The 27,704-nt window shown below is 56.8% G+C and overlaps 1 protein-coding gene across 4 annotated transcripts in view; it reads left to right on the top strand.

The window, feature by feature from the left end:
• SEZ6L (seizure related 6 homolog like) overlaps positions 1-27,358 on the top strand; it is a 30,949-nt gene extending 3,591 nt beyond the window's left edge. For all 4 annotated transcript variants that reach the window (XM_033075757.2, XM_033075760.2, XM_033075758.2 and 1 more), the window contains 16 exons: positions 14,221-14,955; positions 15,503-15,636; positions 18,835-19,027; positions 19,477-19,662; positions 20,030-20,195; positions 20,862-21,028; positions 21,502-21,696; positions 21,774-21,912; positions 23,572-23,768; positions 24,813-25,007; positions 25,212-25,403; positions 25,613-25,807; positions 26,117-26,149; positions 26,271-26,385; positions 26,545-26,647; positions 26,906-27,358. In XM_033075757.2, the coding sequence (XP_032931648.1) occupies positions 14,221-14,955; positions 15,503-15,636; positions 18,835-19,027; positions 19,477-19,662; positions 20,030-20,195; positions 20,862-21,028; positions 21,502-21,696; positions 21,774-21,912; positions 23,572-23,768; positions 24,813-25,007; positions 25,212-25,403; positions 25,613-25,807; positions 26,117-26,149; positions 26,271-26,385; positions 26,545-26,647; positions 26,906-26,935 (2,975 nt within the window). In that variant the 3' untranslated portion in view covers positions 26,936-27,358. The remainder of the gene's footprint in view (positions 1-14,220; positions 14,956-15,502; positions 15,637-18,834; positions 19,028-19,476; positions 19,663-20,029; positions 20,196-20,861; positions 21,029-21,501; positions 21,697-21,773; positions 21,913-23,571; positions 23,769-24,812; positions 25,008-25,211; positions 25,404-25,612; positions 25,808-26,116; positions 26,150-26,270; positions 26,386-26,544; positions 26,648-26,905) is intronic.
• The last annotated feature ends 346 nt before the right edge of the window (positions 27,359-27,704 follow it).

Consider the following 27,704-nt stretch of genomic DNA (forward strand, 5'->3'; position numbering starts at 1 on the left):
TGGGGCTCCATGGCAAGGACAGGCTCCTTTCCAGGGCACACAGCCCCCACCAGGCAATGTGTCTCCCTTCACTCCTTTTCCATTCACATTATCCACGCAGCAGTTTTTAAATTGCTGCTGGACACTATATTTACATAAATATGTGAACCAATGAGGTCTAAAACCCTGGTGAGCCCTAAACGGTGAATTAGGTTTTTGGAAAGAGGATTTTATCAATTTACTGCGAGTGCAAATCAACAGAACAGAATTTACAAACCCATCAAAAAAGCGAGGTGACAGTTTGGAATTAATCCTCTGCCCCAGGCACAGGATGTACCTCCACAAACATCTCCCAGCATAAATATATTTGAGAAATAGTGGAGGAAAACGTAACTCCTAATGCCTGAGCACGCTGGCGGCGGCGGCAGCGGGAGATGAATGGAGTTAATGTCATCGGGAAGGTGCTGCCGCCTCCTGCTTTATTTTTATCCAAGACTCAGCGCCCAGCCTGCGCTGAGATATTGCAGTTTGTCTTTGTGCCAGAATTTCCCCCGAAGAAAATCTCCCCGATAATCGCGCTTCCTCATCTATTCCTATCTGGAAAAAAAAAAAAAGAAGAAAAGAGGAAAAAGAATAATTTAATTCCGTTCCTCCGCACCCCTCGCTGCTTGGCGGAGCTGCGTGTCCCGGGGGGATGAGCGCGTGTCCCCTCGGGTTGGATGTGGCTTGGGGACGGATTTGGGACAATCAGTGTCCCCGTTGGGGATATTTTGGCGCTGATGGGTGCAGGGATCAGGGATGTCCTCAGACAGAGGGGGATGCTCTGGTGCCGAGCTCTGTGGCACCTGCTGGGCGCTGCTCCTCAAGGACCGAGCACAAACCCAGCGCAGAGATTCCCAAATCCCGCTTCTCCCGAGCTCCCGGGATCTCTGCAGCCGCCTGGCGAGGGGCTGGGGCTGCTCCGCTGTCCCCTGAGGGCTGCAGAGATGAAATCAGCGAGGCAATAACCGCTAAAAGCCAAACTTCTCAAGCTTTCTAATCACAACTAGAAAGGCTCCTTTTCAGCTTTTGTTTCCAGCTCACAGAGGAGCCCGTGGCTGCCAGCGGCGAGATGGCTGGCTTTGTTGTGGAGATGACTGTGAAGGACACAGGCTGTGTTCCCATTTAGGAATGCATTGAGGCTTTCTTGGAATTCATTAGGAAAGGTAGAGAGGGAAGGGTGCAGCGGAACAAGAGTCCTTGCCGCCGCAGCCCGCTCCCCAGGGGAAGAGCTTTTCAGTTTTTGCACTGCGAAACCTCTTTTACAACATCGAAATTCGGGAGTGCTTCCATTCCTCCGGGGGGGTTTGTCTGCAGCCAGCCGGGAAGGGGAAGGTGCCCACCCTCCAGCATCACCGGACTCTGGTCCCAGCAGGACCCATCTCAGGAATCCTGACCAGCTCTGCTGGAGGAGCGGGGAATCGTGGAATGGTTTGGAAGGGACTTTAAAGTCCATTTTTTTCCCACCCCCTGCCATGGAGCCGGACTGGGGAAGCTGGGAATGCTCACTGGAGATGAAAAGGCTCCAGGGAGATCTCAGAGCCCCTTCCACCATCCCAGGCTGCTCCAAGCCCTGTCCAACCCGACCTTGGACACTTCCAGGGATCCTGGGGCAGCCACAGCTTCTCTGTGCCTCACCATCCTCCTGGGGAAGAATTCCTTGCCAATATCCCATCTAACCCTGCCCTCTGGCAGTGGGAAGCCATTCCCTGTGTCCTGTCCCTCCATCCCTTGTCCCAAGCCCCTTTTGAGCTCTCCTGGAGCCCCTTTAAGCACTGGAAGGAGCTCTGAGCTCTCCCTGGAGCCTTTTCTTCTCCAGGTGAGCACCCCCAGCTGTCCCAGCCTGGCTCCATGGCAGAGGAGCTCCAGCCCTGCACCCACTGTGGGGATGCAGCACAGAGCCACGGTGACTCATTGTCCTCAGGGCACTGTCACCCAAGGGCACAAACTGGATTGAGCCACACAAACATCTCCTTCAGTGGCTCAGGTATCTGCTCGAGTTTCCATGGGGGCAGGCTGGATTTTTCCACATTTCCACTCCACATGCACTGAACTGGCCTCAGGAGCAAATCTCTCTTAAATTATGCAGTGTTACATCTCTGGTCCAAACAGAGCGAGCAGCAGGGGCAGGAGCCAGCCCAGAGTCAGATTCACCTCAAACAGGGGGTCAGCTCTGAAAATTCCTTCCTCAGCCCCTCAGCACCATCCTTGTGGAAAATCTGTGTTACAAGTTTATGTTGACCTCGTGCTGCTCCTGCTGCTCCCAGGAAATCAGCTGTTGTGTTTATCCTGAGCCAACAGCCCCAGCCTGGGGCCTGCTGCCTCCATCCAGCTGCTGCTCCAGGCTCTGCTGCCCCTGGGGTCCCTTCAGGGCGATGTCCAGGGTGGTGCTGAACCATGGGGTGCTTTGCCAGAGGCAGGGATTGGTGGCACAGGAACCCTTCAGCCCAATCCCTGAGAACTCAGCATTGTGTGTCAAAAAGGCAGTGCTTAAACCCAGATTTATGTCTCAGATGTGCCTGTTTTAATCACACTGCACTGCTATCAAAAGGACATTAAAAATTATGATTACCCTCTAGGAACATAAACAATGGCAGCAGTGACAAACCCCTCAGCCCAGGCTGGTGACACACGGCTTTGTATAATTGGCCCATTCATTACCTGCTGGGGAGAAGAGCCAGCTCCTTCCTCACCACATTCCCCATCACCAGGGTGGGTCAAAAACAACACCAGGAGGAAATCTGCCCAACCGGCACCAGGAGCTGCCCAGGAGAAAGTGCAGCTCTGCAGCAGGTCCAGCTCCTCCCCAAAACCCCCCCAAGGCAGAGCTGGGGTACAAACCACCCTCCAGGGTGAGATTTAAGGACTTTCTCTTAACCCAGCTGTGATTCAGGAACAGCCAGCCCATCCCTCCCACGTGTGGGTTTCTGATTTTGAGTTTCTGATTTTGGTGTTTAGGGAATTTTGGGGGGTAGAGGAAGGTGACATTGCCTAGTGCCTTACAAAGGAGATGCTTTTCCATCTGCATCCTTGGAGCTGTTCCCAAGGTGAAGATGGTGGCAGCAACGCCCCATGGGCACAGGGGAAGGTGACACATTCCCCAGCAGGGCAGGTGACACAGGTGGGGCATTGCCCACAGAGCAGGTCCCTGCTGCTGGCCACCAAGTCCTCTTTGCTTGTTTAGCCTTCTATTCCTCAGTTTTGGGGAGCCCAGGGTTTTGTGGGTGCTGCACTGGGCACAGAGAGGGGTCTGGGTGTCCCCCAGCCCATCAGGATCATTAGCTGGGCACTGCAGCCCTCAGCAAAGCCTTGTCCTCTCTGTTCCCAGTGTTCTTGCATCCCCCTACCAAAGCCTGTCATTATCCTTTCTGATAGAATTCAGATCAATCACACAGAATAATAGAGCAGAGGTCAAGGAAGGCTGTTCCTTCCCCAGGGAACAAGGGGCTGCTTTCGTCAGAAGTACCAGGGAGCCAGCTTAATTGTTCTAAATCTGAGAAATTATGAACGTGCCTGATAATTGTGTGTCCTCCTGTGCTGGAGAGGGAGGGGAGCTTTGGGTGGGAGCTCCCACCATGGCTGGAGCAGTGAGGCTAAATCAGCTTTTTATCCCCAAAAAACCCTGGTTTTCAGGGGTTGATGGTGCCACTTACACAGGACTGGGAGGGAACTCTGGAAGCACATGGATGTGAGGGATGCAGGGGATGAGGAGGGATGAGGAGGGATGCAGGGGATGAGGAGGGATGCAGGAGGATGTGGAGGGATGAGGAGGGATCCAGGAGGATGAGCAGGGATGCAGGAGGATGAGGAAGGATGCAGGGGGAGATGGAGATGAGGAAGGATGTAGGAGGGATGAGCAGGGATGAGGAGGGATGCAGGGGATGAGCAGGGATGCAGGGGATGAGGAGGGATGCAGGGGGATGAGGAAGGATGCAGGGGGAGATGGAGATGAGGAAGGATGTAGGAGGGATGAGGAGGGATGAGGAGGGATGCAGGGGATGAGGAGGGATGCAGGGGGATGAGGAGGGATGCAGGAAGATGAGGAAGGATGCAGGAAGATGAGGAAGGATGCAGGAGGATGAGGAAGGATGCAGGAAGATGAGGAGGGATGCAGGAAGATGAGGAGGGATGCAGGAAGATGAGGAGGGATGCAGGAAGATGAGGAGGGATGCAGGAAGATGAGGAAGGATGCAGGAGGATGAGCAGGGATGCAGGAGGATGAGGAGGGATGCAGGAAGATGAGGAGGGATGCAGGAGGATGAGGAAGGATGCAGGGGATGAGGAGGTGGCTGGAGCAGGAGACCCAGCAGGGCTGGGCACTGCACCCAGCCCCAGCAGTGAAGCTGCTGCTCACTATGGAGGAGGACCCTGCTTCTCTCCTGACATTCTGATGGCTAATGAAAACATATTTGCTATCTGTATTAATTAAAACAAAGTGCAGCAGCTCGTCATGAGGCTCCGTGGGAGAAGCTGTACATGGGTTATCATCATCCAGCACAGCATCGTGCAGCGATGGAATTAGTTCTGCCAGGCCATCTTTAAAACACAAATCACTGATGGCTGATACAGCTGACAATTAATTATATAAAAACCAGCATCACTGGGAGCGAGGTGAGGGCTGAGCAGCACCAGCAGCAGCCCAGGGCTGGGCCCAGGGTGGGCTGGGTGGTCTCAGGGTCTGGGACACATGGAGGGGGTGAAGCCTGTGCCAGCCACACTGCTGCTCTGCCCTCCAGAATGACTCTGGTTTTAGTGAGAGGAATTTTAAAAAGATAAAAATGGAATTGCAGCCTTATCTTGTCTGAAAAGGGGTTTGTTTCTGAAGGAGTGGGGCAGTGCAGGGCTGGACATGGGGATGTGCTGGGGGTTGCATTTCCCATGTGGAGCTGCTGGCAGGATGTGCCAGTGGAGCTGCTCAGCTGCCACCCCCAAACTGTCCTCACATGAACAGGATCCAGCAGTGAAATGCAGGATAGTGCTTTTTTTAAGAAGGAAAAAAACAAGGAATGGAGAGGGTGACAACCTGGCAGGACAGGGCTTGGAGCACCCTGCTCTGTGCAAGGTTCCTCCCATGGCACAGGGAGGAACTGGGTGGGTTTAAGGTCCATCCAGCCCAAACCATTCTGGGTTCTGTGCTTCTCTGATCACATCTGGCACCACTCCAGGCTGTGCTAGAGCATTTTGGAGCCCGGTGTGCCCCATCTCCCACCAATCCCAGGCAGCTCCGAGCTGTGCCAGGGCTGGCAGCAGGAATGGGGACAGGAAAAGGGAGGGCTGGGCTGTGCCCCAGTCCCTGCCAGCCTCGGTGCACAGCCTGTGCCCGTGATCGATGGAGCCCAATAACTGCAATAAGCACAGCCATCAGTAACCCTCCCTGTCCCTGCCTCCCCAATTGCCAGCAGCAGGGCCCCTCCCGAGCTGTCAGGAGTCATTAGGCACCAGAGCTCCATCCCTTCAGAGCAGGCAGCAGGGTCTTTTCAAGGGCACCAGGCAGCACCAGGCAGCACCAGGTAGCCCAGGTTCCTGCACGTGGCCTCAGTGAGGGGAGAAAATGCAAAGAAAATCAAGATTGCCTCTGCAAACTGAGGGACTGGTCCCAATGCCTGTCCTGACACACCGAGCAGGCAGAGCTGAGACCCCACTTGGTCCCAGGAGGAAAAAAGGCCCTACACACAGGCTGGGGGGTGCAGGGGACTGAGGCACAGCCTGGGGCATGGGGAACCCCCAGACTGTTCCATTCCCTCACCCTGAGCTGTGTGATCCCTGTGGCTGCATCCCGAGATGGGAACAGCCCAGAGGAGTCCATGGGGAGAGCAGAAAACTCCATGTGCACCCTGTGCCAGATGCCACCTGTGCCACCCTCATTGCTCTGAGGCACCTCTCCACCCTGGCAAGGTAACCAGGACCTGATGAGCTTCAAATCCTGCCTTGAGATGCCCCAGGGCAGCTTTTGGGGCACTCAAAAAAATATCTTTTGGGGTATCCCTGGACAAACCACAGAGCAGAGCAGCCATGGGCAGCAGTGCTGAGGCCACGTCCTGCCCTGGTGCCCAGGGGGACAAGTGACACCCCCGAGGTGCTGCCAGTCCCTGCTCCTGTCTCAGCAGTCTGGACTGGAGCCACGCTGTGATTCCTGTTACATCCTGTGAAAGAAATATAAAGAGCTGCCAAACAGATTTAGCAGAGGCAGCTCAGCTCTCCCCCAGTTGCTGCAGGGGCTGTGCTGGGAGCTCAGGCAGGAGCTGGATCCTGTAGCCACAGCCAGGGAGAACTGGGCTGTGATGCTGCTCTGCTCACCTGCATCTCTAATGTCACGTTGTCACCTCGTATTTCCAGTGCTGGAGTGGAAATCAAATCAAACTGAGGGTGGGACAACAGAGGAGGTTGGGAATATTCACATATTCCATGGATGTGACAGCCTGGAAGTGAGCCCATCAATGATTTACAGCCCGACACAGCAACAGTCAGTAATTGTAAACTAAACTTTGTCTCTCCAGATGTGCATCCAGTGTTCCCCAGTGTCCCCAGGAGCTGGGAGTTTGGCTGAACCCATTCCTGCATCCCTGCTGGGTCCCCTCCACCACCTGAGAGGCAGTGCCAGGGCACAGCACCCCTGCCAAGCCCTTGGCTCATGCAGCACTGGCACTGACAGTGGCGTGGCAGGGGACACAGCTGAGCAAAGCCAGCCAGGCAGGACCCCCAGGAGTCCCCAGGAGCTCCCAGGATCTCCCTGGCACCGCAGCAGGAGCTGCTCTCACAGGGCTGCCCTGCTCCCAAAGAGTTAATCCCAGCACTCGCTCCTCCAGATCTGCTCCGCTGCATCTTAACAGTGATGGGAGATTAATTATTTTAGCTGCAGAGAGCTGACTAGAACGGGGTTTTGTAGCTAAATATACTCTCTCTTTAGGAACCCATTTAATTTTATGCCCTGATGTAGACGGCTGGGCTGGATGATTGGCGAAGAAAGAAGGAGCTTCTCTTCCCCCTCTTCAATTTTTAGCCTGAAAAGCTGCCAAAACACTCGATTTCCTCTCCCCAGGTAGGCCCTGAGGAGTGAACATTCCAGCTGGGGAGCCCAGGAGAGGCACAGGAGGGATCTTCTCCTCCTCCTTCATCCCTCTGGTTGTCCCATCCCTGGAAGTGTCCAAGGGCAGGCTGGACAGGGCTTGGAGCAGCCTGGGATAGTGGAAGGTTTTGCTGCCTGTGGAATGGGGTGGGACTGGATGATCTTTAAAGTTCTTTCCTAATGAACTTCCAAAAAAAATGAATTCTCCCTTGAACCCAGCCTGTTAATTCCTTTCAGCCAGCTCTGTCTGCCTGGGACAAGGCACAAATGTGCCTTTCTTACACTTGGTATCATGAAACTTGTGATAAATTCAAATTATCACGTGCATCAAAGTTCCTCTCTAATAGTTTTGCTCCCCTGCTCCCTACCAGGGAATATCAGGATAATTCCTGCCCTCCTGAGCTGGGGACACAGTGAGATCCAGGCAGCACGGGACAGGTTGTATCACTTCCATGCTGCAAACCTCCTGATTCCTCCATCATTGGATGAGCCTCTAAAATTCCTCTTCCTCTTTATCTGCTGCTGCTGCTCCTCCCACATTCCTTCGGGAAGGAGCTGGGCAATTCCCAGCCTGAGCTGGGCTCATCCCCGGGGATTTGGGTCGTGCTGGGGGTGATGCTGTAGGGAAGGGTGCCAGGGCTGGGGACACACAGACTGTGGAGCCAGGGCACCATGGGCATGTCCCCAAAGCCACAGGTGCCTGTGTGGAGCTGGAGTGGCCAGAACGGACACCTGGGAGTCAAAGTCTCATTGATTCCAGCTCCATGAAGCAGCAGTGGGGAGGAAAATCCATTTTCCTCCTAGCTCGGAGAAGTGTGTAATTTCCCAGCATCTGTCAGGGCTGTGTGGATCGTTAGAGCAGCTCCAGCTCCCCCCGAGCACTGGGAGAAGGGGGAGAGGTTTGGGAGTTTAATTCTCTTATTCTTGTGGTGTCCTTGGTCCTGAGTCCAGTGAGCTAAGAACAGGCAGCGTGGCTTCTCCAGCCAGGCACAAACAGGATTGATTTGCCACTAAAGCAGGTTTCCAGGAGTTGGAATATTGCAGCAGTCCCCATGTGGAACCCAAACTCCCTGCTCCCACCTGGACCAGGAATCCCCCCACCCATTGCCAGTTCGGGGGGATTTCCCCCTGTCTCATCCTAGGACTGGGATGTGGGTGTCCCCTGGATCGTGTCCCAGCCCTGTGTCCCCTGCCAGCACAGCAGGTCCAGCTGGAGCTGCTGAAATGCCTCCCCTCCATCCCTGGAAGCGCCCAAGTCCAGGCTGGATAGGGCTTGGAGCAACTCAGTTTAGTGGAAGGCATCCCTGCCCATGGCACAGGCAGTGGGTGAGATGATGTTTAACGTCCCTTCCAGCACAAACCACTCCAGGATTTGGTGATTCCATGATTCCTGCTGGGTGTGGGAGCTGGGTGGGCAGCGGGAGCAGAGCCTGGTCCTTCCCGGCCACGGCTCCTCGGGCTGGGCACCACTGCCAGCATCCTCACCCAGTAATGAGGGGTTTCCATGGCAACCTTATTTGAGCATCTCGAGTGACACAGATGTAAATTTTAAAATGAAATATTCAGACCACAGTCCTGTGAGCATAAATAAACCCCTGCACATGGGCAATTTAACAGCATTTTAAAGTGGATCCGAAACTCCCCAGGGCCAGCGGAGCCTCTGAGCAGTGGGAAATTCATGGGAATGGAAAGAAAAGCATCCTGACCCCTTCCTGTCCCAGGAATCCCAGCACCCAGCTGCATCCCAGTGAGTCCAGAGCAGCATCAAAACAACAAGGTGTTGGTCACACGTGCCCTGCAGAGGATGTGGCACAAAGGGACAGCCCGGGAGGGACAGCCAGGTGTCCCCTGGAACGGGAGGAAAACAGCTCCAAACTTTCTTGGCCTCTGCTGCACCGCCTTCCCGAGCAAAAGCTGGGCATCTCTTTTCTTCTGGATTATGTCCCATTCATTGCTCCATGGAACAGCCCAGCTTTTCCCAGTGGAGTCTGGAGGCTCCCTGCATTTCCAGACTCCCGGGGACAGCGCTGCTCCTTCATCCTTGTGCCAGAGAGGACAGCAGCGTTCTGTTTTCTCCAGCAGCAGCGGGAATGTTCGGCTGCAATCCATCCCAGCCCTCCCGTCCCCGCCTCACCTTCGCCAGGAAAGCTCCGAAAGTGGCGGTGCCGCGGGCAGCCCCTGCTCCGGCTGCGCTCCCGGAGCTCCCACGGGGATGACTCACCCAGATCGGATTGCTACGCTTTTATTTGCTTAGAGGGGGAAGCTGGCAGGATGCTCTTGAGGAAAACTTTTTTTCTTCCCTTTCCTGTTGGAAAAATTTAGTCTGCTGGAAGTGCGGGAAAAGCTGGGATTGGCATCTCCTGCTGCATCCGCCGCGGGGACATTCGGGAAATGAAAGATTCTTTCAATTAAGGTTTTTCTGCTCTTCAAGATTCAAGGCCAAAAGGTTTTAAAATCTGAAACCGAACCGATCACAGCCAAGTGTTTTGATGGACACAACCTGCTTTTTCTCAATGCCTCTTCCCACCCAAACCCTCTGTTTTCCTCCCCGAGGATGAAATGTGTGTTGCACACGCTGGAGGTCGGTGTGGGAAGAGGTGGGAGAGCAGGAGGTGCCCAGGGTGCCCCTTCCCATCCCCCAGCCCCCGGTGATGCAGGATTGCACCAGGACCTGGCCTAGACATCCCTGCTTTATCCAAGGTGTGGATCAGCCCTGGATGAACTCATCCCCAGCAGGGATGCTCCTGTTCCTCCACAGAGTGCACGGCAGCTCCTGCCAGTCCTCCTGCACCGACCCTGTGGCAATGGGGAACTCCAGGGGCTCAGCCTGCCTGCAGAGGGTGCTGAGCAGTGCAGGATAAATCCCAGCTCTCCACAAGGCCTTGGATACGATGCCAGCAGCAGCTCCAAGCAGGATTGCCCAACCCAGCACCCATGGATGTGCCTGAGCCCATCACACCGGCAGAGCTGAACACCACCATTGATAGTGCCTGGATCAGCTTTATTCATTCCTGCTACAATCAGATCCTAAACCTTTCTGGACAGTGATTCCTGAGCTGGAGCAATCCAGCTGCCCTCCCTGGAGTGAGTGATACCATCGGCATTAGTAATGGGAGCCGTGATACAGCTACTCCTGCTCTGGCTCTTTTCAGGAGCACAGCAGCAGAACGAGGCCTTTGTGACTATTCCAGCACCCTTTTATCAGGAATTTGCAGCTCTCTAATTCCTCTAAGCCCCTCTGGCTGAGGTATCTTGGCAATCAGGTTCTCCTGGTGCCACGGCACTTCTGGAGCAGCGTGTTGGCCACAAAACCCAGGCCTGGCTGGGGGTTCTCTCACATGGGGGTGAAGCTTTGGGGCTGGGGATGATGATTTTGGTGCCTCTGTGCTGTTGCTGCTCAGGTGCTTGGTGCCCTGCAAACACCCAGTGCCGTGTCTGGGTGAGAGGAGATGCTCTGGGTGCCCCTGCCCTGCCACCCCTCCTGTCCTGCTGCCTCTCCAGAGCCCGGTGCCACCACCCCAGCCCTGGGGTGGGGCTGTGCCTGCTGGCAGCTCCCACACACAGCCCAGGCTCGGCACCAGCGCTTCCTCCTTGGCTAAGTATAAACCGCGGGGGCTGAGGCTGGTTGGAGCCATCCTCCCCGGAGCCCAGCTCCCTGCAGTGTTTGCACACACCCGGCATCCAGGCACAGCCCAGAATAGACCCGGAGACGAGCTGTCCTTCTGTGTTAAGGTCACTTTGTGCTCCACACTGTCCCGGCCCTGCCTGGCTCACCCTGCAGGAGCAGCTGCTGTGCCCACACTGCTGTGCACAGAGCACCCAGTGCCACACTCGGGAGTAGCGAGGGCTGCAGGGCCGCTACAGGAGGTTTCCATGGATTTGGAGAAGGTTTTCCAGTGCTGAACTGCCCGTGGAGAGCTCCTGGTTGAGATACAAGATGAATCCCCTGTGCATCTCAGTAGTGTTTATTCCCTCCAGAGCTGCTACAGCAGATTAGATCAAGGTCAAAAGTGACGATTTCTCTTCCAGTAGCTCTGGATTGATCACCAATCAGGATGGGTTTTGGCAGCTGGGGAGGGTCCTGTGTGATCACTATCCTGTCCATGATCACTATCCATCCATATCATAGGATGGAGATGGATATGGATATGGATATGGATATGGATATGGATATGGATATGGATGTGGATATGGATATGGATATGGATATGGATATGGATATGGATATAGATGTGGATATGGATGTGGATGTGGATGTGGATGTGGATGTGGATATGGACATGGACATGGATATGGATGTGGATGTGGATATGGATGTGGATGTGGATGTCGATGTGGATATGGATATGGATATGGATATGGATATGGATATGGATATGGATATGGATATGGATATAGATATGGATATGGATATGGATATGGATATGATCACTATCCTATCTGTATCATCCTATCCATGATCACCCCGTGGGCATTGGAGGTGGCAGAACGGTTTTTGGAATTTAGATCAGTGTGGAAAGGATCTTACCAAACCCACCCTGGCCCTGCAAACATGGAAACCCACTGCAATAATTCCTTAAGGATGGGTGTACAAAGTTCTGCTTCCCAAACGGGCTCCAGGAATGAGAGGGGCTGTGGGGGCTGTGGGAGATGTGGGGGCTGAGGGGGCTGTGGGGGCTGAGGGGGCTGAGGGGGCTGTGGGGGATGTGGGGACAGCACCGAGGTCCACAGGGAAGGATCAGGGTCTGGGAAGTGCCGCAGCACAGCTTGGGTTTGGGGGTGGTGATCAATCAGGAGCTGAGATCCACAATCAATTCTCTTTCTGCGGAATAAGCCCTTATTGATCCCGGATGCCAGGGCCCTGTGCCTCCCCCTCCCCTGCTCCAGCCCGCCTGAGTTCCGCCCTCTCCACTTCCCTGGAATGCGCATTTGCCCTTTACAAACTGCAGCATGTTTAGTGTCTCATTAAGGAGTCACTTTACAGAGTGTTTTATTTCATGCTTTGTTAAGGACAGAATCTAGTAAATGCATCCTGGCAAAGGATCTAATAAGGAATTAGTCAGCTTTCCAAAAGCATAAAATATGTTTAAAGGCACAATCCATTAAATATTAGGGTTCACGTGACAAATAACCCGGGCATCCTGGGTTGGTGTTTTTGGGCATGTGTAAGCTTTAAGGACTCAGGATGCTTGATTGTCCTTCTGTGAGCTGGTATCCCAGCGTGTCCTAGCATGTCCCAGCGTGTCCCAGCGTGTCCCAGTGTGTCCCAGCATGTCCCAGCATGTCTCAGCACGTCCCAGCATTTCCCACCATGTCCCCCCATGTCCTACGGGCCAGTGAGCCCCCTCCCCTCCCAGGACTGTGCTTCCCCCTCTCTGTCTGAGCCCCCCATCTTCTCCCATCATGGACAAAACCTTTTGCTGCAGAACCCTCAAACTGTCACCTGGGCCATGGGAGAGCAGCCACTGACTGCTTCTCCCGAGTTTGGGATGGGAGAGGAGGAGAAGAGCCCATAAGAGCCCTGCAAAACTCAGGGAAGGAGACCTGCCACTGGCACAGCCTTGGGGACATTTCCCCTCATCAGCCCATGGCAGGGTGCCCACGGAGGCCAAGATCAGCCCAGGGTGGGATGGACAGGGAAGCAGAGACACCAAGAAACAAGCAGAAGGTGTGGAAGCTCCCCTAGAAGTGTGGGGGATACTGAGGCACCCAGCCTTCCTGGGGGGAGATTATTCAGAGCTGACACAAGCTGATGGTTGCAGATGATGTGTGTGAAATGTCTCCTAATGCGCTCAGGGAATCAGTGATGGATTTGCTGAACCACTTGCTAATTAAGGAATTAATGTTTTAACTTGTGGCAAACAGCAGGAGCAGCCAGGAAGCCCTCGGGGGGCTGGGACAGGTTTGCTGGTGGCTGCAGCAGGGTGGTGGCAGCAGGGTGAGGCAGGCACAGCTCTGTCCCCAGCTGTCCGGGCCAAAGGACCAGCCCAGGCGCCAGCAGTGTCCAAGGACTCTCTGGAACCGAGGAGCAGGGTAGGGACTGCCAGAATTTTGGCAACTCCATCCTTCAGGCTAATTCACCAGCTTTTGCCTTGCCCTGATGCGTTCCTTATCTTTGGTTCTTGCCAGAAACTGCTTCTATTTTCCAGAAGATGGAGCAAAATCAATTTTCAGCTCTGCTCAGCCCCTCTGCACCGGCTGCTTGTGCCCTCCCTTGGGTCCCCTGGGCAGTGCCACCCAGCAGTGCCCCTGTGTTTCAGGATTCACATAGAAAAGCTCCATTTTCCCCTCACTTTTCATTCCAGTCCTACCTTAATTAGCAGAAATTGAAGCAGAAAACATCAAGTTAAAACATAACCCCAAGAGCTGTGCTTTTGTTTAAGGCACCTGTACTGCCGAGGTGAGCCGAGGTTTATCTGGGATCTGCTTGGGAAGGAGAGGTTTGTTGCTTGGGGAGGAAACCTTGGCTTGCTGCTGCAGCCCCCATCCCATGGAGAGCTGGTGCTGTGGTGGCCACACGTCCTGGCTGCCACCACGGGCATGTCACAGCAGCTCGAGCTGCTTTGGGGACAAAGAGGAGCAGCCCCAGGCCAGCAGCGGGGCTGGAGGATTGCAGACGCCCTGTGCCCACAGGGGGACAGGGACCCTGCATTCCCAGGGCTCCAAACCCTCCCAGGGGACATGAGGGGGCTGGAATTACGGTCTTTAAGTACCGTGCATTAAGTGCTTTCCCTGGCAACTGCTGTTTCCATGGAAAGCATTGACTCTCGGGCTCTCTCTGCTACATCTCAGAGCTCACGGCAAATTCCAGCCCATGGATCACAGCCAGGTCACCCCAGGGTGGTGGATAAATCTGTATTTATTCCATTACCCCATCAGAATGGTGCTGGGTGCTTTGGTCACTCGCTCTTTCCTGCCCATCCCTGTTCCCAACCAACGTTGGGTTGGGTTTGGCGGAGCCTGAGGGGGCTCAGCCAAGGCGGCTGTGCTGTGCTGTGGGGGCCGCTTGTTCCTTCTTTGGGAAGTGGTGGGTGTTCCTGCAGCCACAGCTTCCCAGGGGGCTGATTTCATGCCAGCAGCACAGCTCTAATTCCGCGCCCAGCTTTGCCCAAGTCCCACTTTTCCATTTTTTGCAGACAGCGGATCGGGGGCAGTGCCGGTGCCGGCCAGCCCGGACCCTCCGGCTGCGGATGAGAGGATGGGCGGTGGAGCTGCGGAGCTCGGGCACGGCACGGGTTTGACTGCTGGAGCTGAGGGGTTTGGGAATGCCATGAGCTCAGACCCTGCAGCTGGGGAGCTCAGGCAGGGCACTGCCCTCAACCTCCTGCCAGCCCCGCAGGACGGTGCCACGCCAGCAGAGATGACCACACCGCTCCCACCTGCAGCCACTGCTGCCCCCAGACCTGATGCCAAACAAACCTCCCCTGTTAAGAAAAAGCCACCGTCTCTAAAGCAAGTAAACACGGGAAGGAAGCACCCAAGGCTGAAGCCCACCCTGGCAGGGCCCCCTGGGACTGCCTCCCCAGCCAGCCCACGGAGCTCCAGGCTCCCCACGGCCGCCCCAGGGCTGCGGCTGCCAGCAGAGGACATGGAGCAGAGCCCCCCCGAGCTGCCCTGGGGGGACCAGGCCACCACCAGCCGCCCCACGCTGCAGATCTCCCCTTCCACGCTGCCCCCAGCCCTGCCCCAGCCCTTCCCTGACAGCACAGGGGATGCTGGAGAGGCTCCGACCGCGGCTCCTGCTGGCGCTGCCGTTATCCCAACAAAGAGCTCGGAGAGGGATGTGCACGGTTCTGTGTCAGAGGAGAGCCAGGAAACCACCACGTCCACCATCATCACCACCACTGTCACCACCACGGAGCCCACCCCAGGTGAGCTGAGCTGAGCACGGGCACAGGGATACAGCACTGGTGGGGAGCAGGGATCAGGGCACCACCCAGGTTTGGGGGCTGCCTAAAATCTTCTGCTCTTCAGGCACTTCATGATTGGAGGGGTGAAATGCTTGTCCGATGAGGAAAGGCTGAGAGAGCTGGGAGAAGGCTCCAGAACGAGTTTAGAGCTTCTTCCAAGTGCCTAAAGGGGCTTCAAGAGAGCTGGGGAGGGAATTTAGACAAGGGCCTGGAGTGTCGGGAGGAGGGTGGGATTAGATGGGATACTGGTGAGAAATTCTTCCCTATAATCAATGGTGAGGCTGCCCAGAGAAGTTGTGGCTGCCCCTGGATCCCTGGAAGTGTCCAAGGCCGGGTTGGATGGGGCTTGGAGCAACCTGTGGAAGGTGTCCCTGCCATGGCAGGGTTTGGACTTTATCGTCCTTTCCAACCCAAACCACTCTGGGATTCTGTAACTCGTGGGCTCACTGATGGGGCAGGGACTGCACTGCTGGGTTTTGGGGTGTGACCCCGCTGTGTGTCCCCTCAGTGCTCTGCAGCATGAGCTTCCACGACCCCGAGGGCTACATTGACTCCACGGATTATCCCCCCCTGCCCCTGCACGGGTACCTGCAGTGCACCTACAACGTCACCGTCTACACCGGCTACGGCGTCGAGCTGCAGGTGAGCCCTGCCCGGGGGGATCCCCACAGCCAGACCCACCTCTGCCCTGGGCACCTTCACTTGATAAAATACCCCCTTCCAGGGAAAAAATAGGTTGTTTTTTTTTTTTTTCCTGAGGCCTTGTAATAAATGAACTCTGTGAGGGAGCTGGAACATCCTGAATGTCAGCGATGATCAAACTCTTTAAATGTCACGCAATTAATTTAACCAAGAGGCGCTGGCAGCAGGTTGTTAAAAAGGCACTTGAAGGGAAGGGACCACCAGCCCCCTGCTTTCTGCACCCCTCATTTGCTGGAAGGGGTTTGGGTGGCTCTGAGGGTGCAAGAAGCCCAGGAGGGCAGCCCAGATTCCTTCTGTGGCTGGTGCAGGTGTCCAGAAAATGCCACCCATCAGAGCAGCACACTCAAGCTGATGTGCACCATTGCACCATCACCTTCCCCCAGAATAAGCATCCCTCAGCCTGGTGAGGCTGCAAGCAGGGCAGGGCCCTCTGCACTTTCCAAATGCTCTCCAGGCCAAACCAGCCCAGGCTTTCCATCCTCCCTGCAATCCTTTCTTCTTGTGTTTTCTCCTTGTCTCCATTTGCACCCAATTAAAATCCCTTCACTCTGAGTTTGTGTAATTCAAAGTGTGCATTAAAAGGATCAGGGCTGTCCCCACGGTGGGGACAGGCAGGGGGCACGAGGCCACCGTGGCTGCCAGCCCTGGTGGGGAGGCTGCCCTGGGAGCAGCAGTGCTGCAGGTTGAGACTCTGAGCAGCTCAGCCACTTTTCCATAGCAGTGGAAAAGTAACTGGACACAGCAACTGTCTCCTCAGATCCACAGGGTGCTAAAGACAGGCTGCTCCGCTGTAAATTCGCCTCTGTCCATAATCCATCAGGTGACACCACTCCTGACCTCACTCTGTCGCGAGCTGAGGTTTTAATGGAGCATAAAATTGGCCTCTCCACCCCCCCCAAGCTTTGCATTTTGCTTTGCTGAGGCTTCGGAGCGTTTCAGACAAATTAAATCACAACAGCAGGTCGGTGCTGGTGGAGCATGGCCTCATCTGCAGCTGGCAGTGCCCTGTGCTGCAGCACCACGGGCTCGGGGCTTGGAGGTGAATTCCAAAGGGAAGAGGCTGGATAACCCCGGGTGTGGGGTGTGGGAAGGGTTTGGATTTGATTCCCAGCTCCTGCAGAGGGGAGGTGCTGCCTCTTACCCTGGGGATGTCACTAAAGGCATCTGCAGGAGCCCCTGGGACAGGACCCCGCCATGGGCAGTCACCTCTCCCTGCAGGGACAGCCTGGTGGTGGCAGGAACACTTGTGGCATTCCAGCCTGCCCAAAACTGCTCCTGCAGGCACTCAGAGGCATGCAGGAGAACACAAGGATCCTCTGCTTCTTTTGGAGTCACTCACTGCAGGGAAATCTGCCTTGGGGAGGAGTGGACACAAAGCTTGGATGTCAGGCACGGTCCTGGGAAAGGCTGGGAGCTGTCCTGGGCTGTGTGAGAGCTTGGAGTCCCTGCTCAGCCCCTCTCTGCTCCCCTCACAGCATTCCAGGGAGAGTTGTCCCTGGAATGTCCCAGCCCTGTCAGTTGGGAGCAGCCAGCTCTCCGAATGCTTCGTGAAATTATATTTATTTTTAAAATTCTTGAATCTTCTTGGCACGAAATTGAATTTCCCTAAAGAGGTTTTTCAGTGGGTGAGCGAGGCTGGCAGCCTGACTCGAGGATCCCTCCTGCCTTCCCTCCCAAGGCTCTGGAGGAGCTGCTGTCGGTGCAGGCTGTGATTGAAGTCAGAGCCCGTGCTCCCAGCCCCTGGCAGGAGCTGGCACATATGGTGCCTCTCGCAGGGCTGACGGTCCCTGGCGCGGGGCCACGGCAGCGTCTGCGCTCCCTGGTTACTCCAGGCTCCTCTGGGAATGCCAGCCTGGTGCTGGCACAGGGAATGGCACTGCAGTGACACCCTGCTCGCCTGGCTTTACCCAGTTGATGGTGGAGCTGTGTGTGTCCCGTGACACCCAGCACTGATCCCCAGCTTCTCCCTTCTGCAGAGCTCTGCCTGCTCCAGCTGCTCCCCCAATCCCCTTCCCAATTTCCCGGAGTGATTTGGCTCCGTGTCATGTGCGTGGTGCCACCAGCACTGGTGGGAGACAGCTGGGGAGCAGGTTTGGCTTCAAGCAATTGCAGAATGAAATCTGTTAGAAACACCTTGGAAAAATCTTTTCAGGGATCCAGACCCAGCTGGGGAAGCAAAGCTCTGTCCTGATGGGAGCTGGGGGAAATTGTTAGCATTGTATGGAGCCCACTTGGATCCTTGGACTCCAAATAATTCACCCAAATAACACTTAATTAATCTCATTTATTGATAATCAGATCTGAGCCATCCCACCAGCCACAGCGTGTGCTGGCCATGCTGGGGAGGAATGTTTTTGGGACAATATCTGGAAAAGAAGAAATGACCCAGGGCAAGCTGGGGGTCAGAGTTACATGTGGCATGCACTCCAGACAGTGCTTTTCCCTGCCAGGACCCCGCTGGAAAAATAAGGCAAAATCAGCTCCTCTTGGACTGGAACATGGGCTGGGGTGAACCCAGGCATGCTCTGAATTAGCCTGGGGATTTTAATCCAGCGTTTCAGTGAGAAATGGGCTTTTCCAGGGATTTTCCTTCAGGAGCAAGCTCAGGATGCTGCGGGCTGAGGCTGGCTCTGTGCAGTGCCCTTGGAGCAGGGCACATCCCAGCCCTGTGTGCCAGGGGGAGGTGGGCACGGCGGTGACAACAGCCACAAATCCCTGCAGTCACAACATCGTCGGGAGTGCTCCCAATCACGGCTGGGCTGGTGCTAAATATAGAGCCCCGGGCCTCACACACTCAGGGAAACAAACGGTCTGATGAGCATCTTTCTGCTGAAATGTGAGCCCATTTATTAAGCTAAATGGACGTGAAATGTAAATGTGAGGTTACTGCTCAGCTATTTCCAAATAATAATTAAAGCCTTTTGGAACTACTCATTAGATGCACTTGCTGTGTGGCTCCCCAAGTGCTCCCCGGTGGGGTGAGGGATCCTGGGGAGGTTTCCCGGTTCACAGGGTGGGTGGTGAGCACCAAACCCTGAGGAGTGGCCTGGTTTTGCTGCAGCACTGCTGGTCTGTGTGACAGGGCTGGGATGTGACCCCACCGTGCCCCCACAGCTCACAGCTCTCTGCTCCCCGCAGGTGAAGAGTGTGAACCTGTCGGACGGGGAGGTGCTGTCCATCCGCGGTGTGGACGGCGATGCCCTGGTGGTTTTGGCCAACCAGACCCTGCTGGTGGAAGGGCAGGTGATCCGCAGCCCCACCAACACCATCTCCGTCTACTTCCGCACCTTCCAGGACGACGTGGTGGGGACGTTCCAGCTCCACTACCAGGGTGGGTGTGTCCCTGACAGGGACAGGGGGTTGGGGTCAGTTTGGGCACAGTCCAGCCACGCTCCTGTTTCGGGGCCCAGAGCATCAGCTGGGGTGGGTCGAGCTGTTGTGCCCAGGGTTCAGTGTGCCCTGATGTCCCCAAGCCCAGTGCTGGCTGTGCCTCTCACACCCACCTTGCCCCGTTTCTGTCCCCGTGCAGCAGCTCCTCCTGCACACACTCACACTGCCAGTCTATTTTTTACCTCGAAGAGCTTTAAAAAATAAATGAGTTCCAGCAAATTATTTTTAAAATAGAAACTGGGTCTGGGCAGGAGCAGTAACAGGTGGGGAAGCAGCGGCAGTGGGGGGTTGGTGGTGCTCTGCTGCTGGTCTGTGTGACACGTGGGCACATCCAGCATGTCCCCACGGCGAGCAGCTGAGCCCTGAGCTCCCAATGTGTGCCTGTTGCAGTGTTTATGCTGAGCTGCAACTTCCCACGGAGACCTGACTTTGGAGACGTGACGGTGATGGATCTGCACTCGGGTGGCATTGCTCACTTCCACTGTCACCTGGGCTATGAGCTGCAGGGTCCCCGCATGCTGACCTGCATCAACGCATCCCGGCCACACTGGAGCAGCCCCGAGCCCATCTGCTCAGGTACCTGCACAGCCCAGCCCCAGGGCTGCAAAACTGGGCTCCACTGGGGGAACATGAGTCCTTTTCTTTGCCCCATGAGATGAATGTTATCCTGGGAGGGGGTGAGGGCAATGCCCAGCCCCGCACAGATCATGGTGACACAGGTAGGCAGTGACAGCAGAATCTGTCCCCTCATTAGGCAGCAAAGGGAAAGGAAATGAAGATTTTATGTGTGTGAGTATAAATACGTATTTCTGAGTACAAATATGTACAGACAGAGCAAAGCAAAACCAGCAAGAGGTTCCAGAGGGATTTACCTCAGGGCTGGGGGGACACAAATGCCACTGTCCCCGTGCCCACCCTGGCAGGGCTCTGCTGTGTGTTGCAGCTCCCTGCGGAGGGACAGTCCACAATGCCACCATCGGCCGCGTGCTGTCCCCCAGCTACAGCGGGAACCAGTCTGGCAGCATGTACTGCGTGTGGGCCATCGGGGCCCCCCCGGGCCAGAAGCTGCACCTGCACTTCGAGAAGCTCCTGCTCACTGAGAAGGACAGGTGAGGCTCCAGGAGCTGTTTTCCCGCAGCCCTGGGACTCCAGGGGGTTCCAGGGGGCTTCTTCTGTGTGGAGTGAGAAGCAGGGACTTCTGCTGGGCACTAAAGATAGAAAAATGGAATTATTTGGGTCGGGAAAGCCCTCTGAGCTCAACTGTCCCCCCACACTGCTAAGGCCACCACTAAACCATGTCTCCACATTTACATGGCTGTTAAACCCCTCCAGGGATGGGACACTCCACCACTGCCCCTGGTAGCCTGTTTCAATGCTTGTCAGCTCTTTTGAGAAAGAATTTCTCCCTGATACCCAGTCTAAACCTTCCCTGACACAAGCCATTTCCTCTCATCCTGTCCCTTGTTCCCTGGGAGCAGAGCCTGTCCCCTCTGGCTGTCCCCTCCTGTCAGGGAGTTGTGCAGAGCCAGAAGTTCCCCCTGAGCCTCCTTTTCTCCAAGCTAAGCCCCTTTCCCAGTTCCCTCAGCTGTTCCAGCCCCTTCCCCAGCTCCATTCCCATCCCTGCACGTGCTCCATCCCCTCCATGTCTGTCATGGAGAGAAATCCCCAGAACATCCCAAACTCTGGAAGCTCCCAGCTTGCCCCAGCTGCTCCAGCTGTGTCAGGGGCAGGACTCAGGGACGCTGTCCCGTGTGACATTCCCTGCTGTCCCTCAGGATGGTGGTGTACAGCGGGGACACCAACCGCTCGGCCGTGCTCTACGACTCGCTGCGCGCCGACAGCGTCCCCTTCGAGGGCGTCATCAGCGACGGCTCCTCCATCCGGATCGACTTCCTCGCCCAGGAGCCCGCCGCCACCACGGCCTTCAACATCCGCTTCGAAGGTGCTGTGTCCCCGTGCTGGGGCCTGGCTCAGCCAGGACACCCAGCCCCAGGGGACAGCTGCAGATGTGGGGCTGCAGGAAGGGTGCAGCGCCCAGCGCTGGTGCCCCTCTGTAGTTCTTGTTGTCATTATGTGGATCTCACTGCAGGATCATTCCCTGTGGTCCTGAGCAGGCTCAGTCACATGCAGCAATTCCAGGGTGGATGGTTTGGCACCCCCAGCTTGGGAAACAGTGCCCAGCAGTGCCCTGAGCACATCCCTAGTGCTGGTCCACCATGGGAGTGGGGTTTGGTTGGGCCTGCATGGCTCAGAATGGATAAATTGTTGTTAATCCTAATTGCCTGTCAAACACTCAGTGGGGATGCAGGGGTCAGGCTCTCATGGGGACAGCAGCAGGGCTTGGGGGTGACCGAGGGAAGCTCAGCGAGAAGGGAGAGGCTCCGTGTCCCTACAGCTAACAGGGATCTCTTCCAGCCTTTGAGCGGGGCCACTGCTACGAGCCCTACATCCAGAACGGGAACTTCACCACCTCAGACCCCACCTACAACCTGGGCACCACGGTGGAGTTCACCTGTGACCCCGGGCACTCCCTGGAGCAGGGCCCCGCTGTCATCGAGTGCGTCAACATGCGGGACCCCTACTGGAACGACACGGAGCCGCTGTGCCGAGGTCAGTCCTGCCCCTGGGCAGTGCTGCCCGTGGGGGGAGCAGCCCTGGCCCCCCCTGAGCCTTGCCTGCCCCTACAGCCACGTGTGGAGGGGAGCTGACTGCGGTGGCCGGGGTGATCCTGTCCCCCAACTGGCCGGAGCCCTACACGGAGGGGGAGGATTGCATCTGGAGGATCCACGTGGGCGAGGAGAAGCGGCTCTTCCTGGACATCCAGCTGTGAGTAGCCCGGGAGCTCAGTGTCTGTCTCTGCTCGTTTTGCTGCAGTATCCTGCTCCCCTCCAGCATGGAATCACAGAATCCCAGAGCAGTTTGGGTGGGAGGGACCTTAAAGCTCATCTCCCATGGGCAGGGACACCTTCCGCTGTTCCAGGTTCCTTCCAACCTGGCCTTGGACACTTTCAGTGATGGGGCAACCACAGCTCAGCTGGGCAACCTCACCTCCCTCACAGGGAAGCCTCTTGTCATGTCCTGTTCTCCCCCTCAGAATTTCCATAACCCCCTTTGATGCACAGTGGTGCTCCCTGACTTCAAAGCACCATTACACAATCCATAGCAGCAGTTAATTGCTGCTCCAATGGCTTTGGAATCCTCCACAGGGAGCTGTGCTACAGCAGCACGTGGCCCATGTGCTCCTGGGTGACACCCAGCAGTCAGGAGCTGGGTCATGCGGGGTTAGGAGAGCCTGGAGGCATCCACGAGATGGAAACAGCTCAATCTTTGGGCTGAATGTGAAATACAGGCACTAGAGGAGTGGAGCCACCCAGCAAGCCCAGGCTGAACATGCTGGGGTCAGAGGGGAATGGGATCCAATGCCAGACTGAGAGCTCTTGGCATGGTAATGCTGCTGCAGCAGCGGGAGCCTCCTTTGATGCTATTTTGGGTTTTCAAGAGGAGGACGTGTTTCAAGTACAGGCTTAGAGTCATAAAGATTTTAAAGCTCCCCATAAAATCCCAAGTCGGAGCTCCCAGCACACCTCTCCCAGCTCTGTGGGTGCTTGGACTGAGCAGAACTGGAGGCCAAATGATTTGATGTCATTAGGCATAAATGTCACTGAGAAAATCGTGTTTGACAGAAAGCAGAGATTTACTACAAATGTCAGCTTGCCATGGGGATTAGCTGGGCTCCCTCCAAGAACATTCCTAATAAAACATTTGGGGATCAGCTCAGGATGTGGCTGGGAGCATCCTGGTGCTCTCCTCTTCCAGGGAAGGGGAGGAGGGCTGTCCCTGCCCCAGCCCCTCCTGTGCAACCCGGCAGAGGGGCACTGCTGCCGGCTGTGCTCCCAGCCTTGCTGGGGCATGGACACACGGACAGTGAGCAGGGAAGGGGTTTCACTGCCCACCCTTGGGGTCCGTGTGATCTTTCACCCACGCTGCCAGCCCCGGGCAGCCAGAGAAGCCTCCTGACAGCAGAGCTGTGTGTCCCCATGCGTGTGCATCCATCCCCTGCCCTTGGCCTTGGAGCAGGGGGAGTGCAGCGAGGTTCCCCAACCCCTTCGGCTCCAGGGCAGCCGCATTCCCGGGGTGCACGGAGGCTGCAGCCATCCCTGCCCGGTGTCCCCGGCTGTCCCCGCCATCCACGGGCCGCCACTGCGCTCTGGTGGCCGCGGGGACAAGCGCGGCTCTGCCGGGACCGGCACTTCAATGTGCGGGGTATCGGGAACCTCCGGCACCGCCCGGCCTCGAACCCCCCGGGGAGGTGACCCGGAGGGAGGTGACCCGGAGGGAGGTGACCCGAAGGGAGGTGACCCCAGGGAGGTGACCCGGAGGGAGGTGACCCCAGGGAGGTGACCTGGCTGTCCCTCGAGCCCAGCACTGCTGTGTCCTCCCTGGGCTCCCGGCTCACGCTGCTCTCTAACCAAACTCTCCTCCCAGCCTCAACATCACCAACAGTGACATCCTCACCATCTACGACGGGGACGAGCTCTCTGCCCGCATCCTGGGGCAGTACGTTGGCAGCAGCGGTCCCCAGAAGCTCTACTCGTCCAGCCCCGACCTCACCATCCAGTTCCACTCGGATCCTGCTGGGCTCATCTTTGGGAAGGGGCAGGGATTCATCATGAACTACATAGGTATGTGGGCAGGGTGCTGGTGTGACACAGGTGGGGGCAGGGAGAGTCACTGTGGCACCAGCACCCCCTTCACATCCCACCCTGAACCCCCTGCAGAGCCCCCAGCCCAGCTGCAGGTCTCTGTGCCAGTCATTTCTGGGGTGTCCCTCTATGTCTCCCCTCTTTCAGGCTGACAACAAGGTATGTTTGGTCCCTGTTAGCCCTGACCTGGCTCACAGGGAAAGAAATTGCTGGAAATAGGGCTGTAGGATCCCTCCACACACCCTGCCAGGCATGAGCTGATGGCAGGGGTGGTCACTGAAGCCAGCCCCTGGGTGGGCTCCTGGGATGGATGTTCCCATCTCTCTGCTCCACAGCGGCTCAGACTGCACCTGGAGACATTTGTTCCATTGTCCTTGGGGGCAGCTGTGCCTGCCAGGGCTGTGAGTGCCCACGGCAGGGACAAGGACTGGGAGGGGCATTCCATCCAGCCTCTGGTTGCCTCTCCCCCACCCTGCTTCCCGTGCCAGACTCCTTCCAGGCACGTTTTCCTTGCACTGCTGACAGCTCTGGCTACGACAAACAGAGTGAGCTGCAATGCAGAGCATCTACGAGGCTGCAGGGCTCCTCCTGCAGCACACAGGGCTGGGGAGGGCAGGGCACAACCCCTCACCTGAGCAAACCAGCCTGGGGGAAGCAGGGAACAAATCCTCCCGTGGGCAAACTGGCTGTGCTGTGACCGTGGCATTGGAGCCTCCCCTGAACCCGCAGCTGGAGATGAGCCTGGTGCTCCCAAGTTATCCTGACCTCATTTTCACCAGCCCAGCCCTCTGCCTGCCTGTAGGGTCAGGGCTGGGGATGCTGCCCCTGTCCCCTGCTGCTGCCCTTTCCCTGTGCCCAGGGGATGCTGCCCACTGACCAGTGTGCCATTTGTGGAGCATGGGGCTGGAGAGCTGTGGGGAGGGACAGGCCCTTGGGAAGAGCCATGTGTGCAGCTGGGGTGGCTCTGGGGAGGGCTGTGGGTCCTGCTTGGTGGGTGACAGCCAGAATCCCTCCTGGCTGCAGAGGTGTCCCGCAACGACTCGTGCTCTGACCTGCCCGAGATCCAGAACGGCTGGAAGACCACGTCACACACAGAGCTGGTGAGAGGGGCCAAGATCACCTACCAGTGTGACCCGGGCTATGACATCGTGGGCAGTGACACCCTCACCTGCCAGTGGGACCTCAGCTGGAGCAGCGACCCCCCTTTCTGTGAAAAGAGTAAGTGCCCTGCAGGAAGGTGCTGCTGTCCCCATCCCACACCCTCCAACAGCGCTGGTCCTGCTCCGAGGGGCTCTGAGCTCTGAGGGGCTCCCAGCCCTGAGGTGTTCCCAGCTCTGAGGGGTTCCCTGCTCTGAGGGGTTCCCAGCCCTGAGGGGTTCCCAGCTCCGAGGGGCTCCCTGCTCAGCCATCCTCTCTCCCCAGTTATGTACTGCACGGACCCGGGGGAGGTGGAGCACTCCACCCGCCTCATCTCAGACCCAGTGCTGCTGGTGGGCACCACCATCCAGTACACCTGCAACCCTGGCTTCGTGCTGGAGGGCAGCTCCCTGCTCACCTGCTACAGCCGTGAGACTGGCACTCCCATCTGGACCTCGCGGCTCCCGCACTGTGTCTGTAAGTCTGGGGGTCTCTCCTGCTCCTCTGCTGTCCAGCTCCTCTCTGGGGGTCCTGGGTGGCACTTTCCTGCAGCCAGGACTCTGCCCAGCTGTGGGGGGTGGTGTAGATCCTTGAGCTACCTGGACCTGGATGCTTCCCCAGGCTTCTTCTCTCCCTCGGCAGCCCAAGCCTTGAGCTCATCTTGAATGTGTTTCATTCCCTTTCAGCTGAGGAGTCACTGGCCTGTGATAACCCAGGACTGCCAGAAAACGGGTACCAAATTCTTTATAAGCGCCTCTACCTGCCAGGAGAGTCCCTGACCTTCATGTGCTATGAAGGCTTTGAACTCATGGGGGAGGTGACCATCAAATGCATCCTGGGCCAGCCATCCCACTGGAGCGGCCCCCTGCCCATCTGCAAAGGTAACAGGGAAGAGGATGGGGGGCAAGGGGACAGCCAACACCTCTGTCCCCAACCTGGGACAGCCCAGGCACCTTGGTCTGGCTGGGAGCTGAACTCAGCTGAGAGCTGGAGCTTCTCTGGATCTGGGCTCTGCTCAGTCCTGGCCACGTGCTTATAGACACCAAGAGCTTATTAAAAACTGGGAGTTCACAGAGTGGTTTGGGGTCAAATGGGGCAGGAGATCCCAGGTTTGGGTTTCCCAGCAGGCAACAGCTGCAGCACCCAGTCAAACCCAGCTACAGAGCAGTAACTCTCCATCTCTCTTCCAGTGAACCAAGACAGCTTTGAACACGCTCTCGAAGGTGAGTGACGTGGATTTCCTGGATGAGCAGGATCCTGGTGGAGCCTGGGAGGAGAGGGAGAGGCAGAGAGGGGATCACACGGTGCCTGCAAATACCAACATAATAGATCTTGTCCTTTCAGTAGCAGAAGCTGCTGCAGAGACGTCACTCGAGGGGGGAAATATGGCCTTGGCCATCTTCATCCCGGTGCTGATCATCTCCCTGCTGCTGGGAGGAGCGTACATCTATCTCACCAGGTGGGGCTGGCCAGGGCTGGTGACATGGCCAGGGCTGGCTCAGCATCGCCCTCGCCAGCCACACATCCTGGGCGTGGTGCTGGGAGTGCTCTGGGAGGAGCTGGGATGGGGGGATGTGGTTCTGGAGTCAGCCCGTGCAGACTCAGCCTCTCCCCGCAGGTGTCGGTACTACTCCAGCCTCCGCCTGCCCCTCATGTACTCCCACCCCTACAGCCAGATCACGGTAGAAACGGAGTTTGACAATCCGATTTATGAGACAGGGGTGAGTCCTGCTGTGCCTGTCCTCACTAGGGACACTCCTGAGGGGTTTGGATGGTTGGGCAGCCACAGGATGAGCCAGGCTCTGTGGGGGCACTGAGCAATGGGGCACGAGTCCATCCGTGTGGGTTGGGAGGCACAGGGGGCTGAGGAGTCCTGGCTGGGAACAAAACAACACCCAGGATCTCTCTTGCTGCCTGGGAATGGGGAGATGATGCTGAAATGCAGCTGCTGCCCTCAACTGGCTTTTCCTGGCTTGCAGGAAACACGGGAATATGAGGTTTCGATATAAGGACAGCGGTAAGAGAGTCTCCAGCAGCGAACTTAATGTGCTCTCATAGAACTTCCTCAGTAACTAATCCAGAGACCACGTGGAGTTTGGTTGGACCCCCGGACCTGCTGTTGTCTTTCCTTTTGCCTCTCTATTGAAGATTTTACTGTTTTCTTCACTGTATTTATTCTATTTAAACTGCGATAGGTGTGCTGCCCAGCCCTGGGCACAGGCAGCAGCGGGAGCCGGGGCAGAGCTGGGTCCTGGTGAGGCCAGGGGGGCACGGGGGCACTGCTGTGTCCCCCTCCATGGCAGAGTGTCCCCCTCCATGGCAGAATGTCCCCCTCCATGGCGGAGCGTCCCTCGGCACTGCCCACACAGACGCAGGGGGGACTTTTTGCGGTTCTGATGTTGTTAAAAATTAAAGATGTCTCCATTGCAAGAGCCTGCGGTTGATTGCTGGGAGCTGAGGTAGCTCAGGGTCCCCTGCAGGGCCCCATCCCGCAGCTCCCAGCTCCCAAAGTGGGACCCTCCCCCGGGGGGCTCGGGGGGCACTGGCACAGGGACTGTCCTCGCTGCAGGGCTCAGGAGAGCAGGGACAGCCTGGCACACACGAGGGACGTGCTGCTTTCTTTTCCCACTTCGCTTTGGATGTGGAGAGGCAGCGAGCCAGGACTCCGGGGTGATGCTCTGAGGAGAAACACCAACCAGGGCCACGCAGCCACCGGCCCAGCACTGCTGGGAGCCCTGGAAGCCGTCCTGGAGTGAGCAGAGCTCCCAGCTGGTGCCT

This window comes from Catharus ustulatus, chromosome 18 (genome assembly GCF_009819885.2).
Source record: "Catharus ustulatus isolate bCatUst1 chromosome 18, bCatUst1.pri.v2, whole genome shotgun sequence".
NCBI classification, from domain to species: Eukaryota; Metazoa; Chordata; class Aves; order Passeriformes; family Turdidae; genus Catharus; species Catharus ustulatus.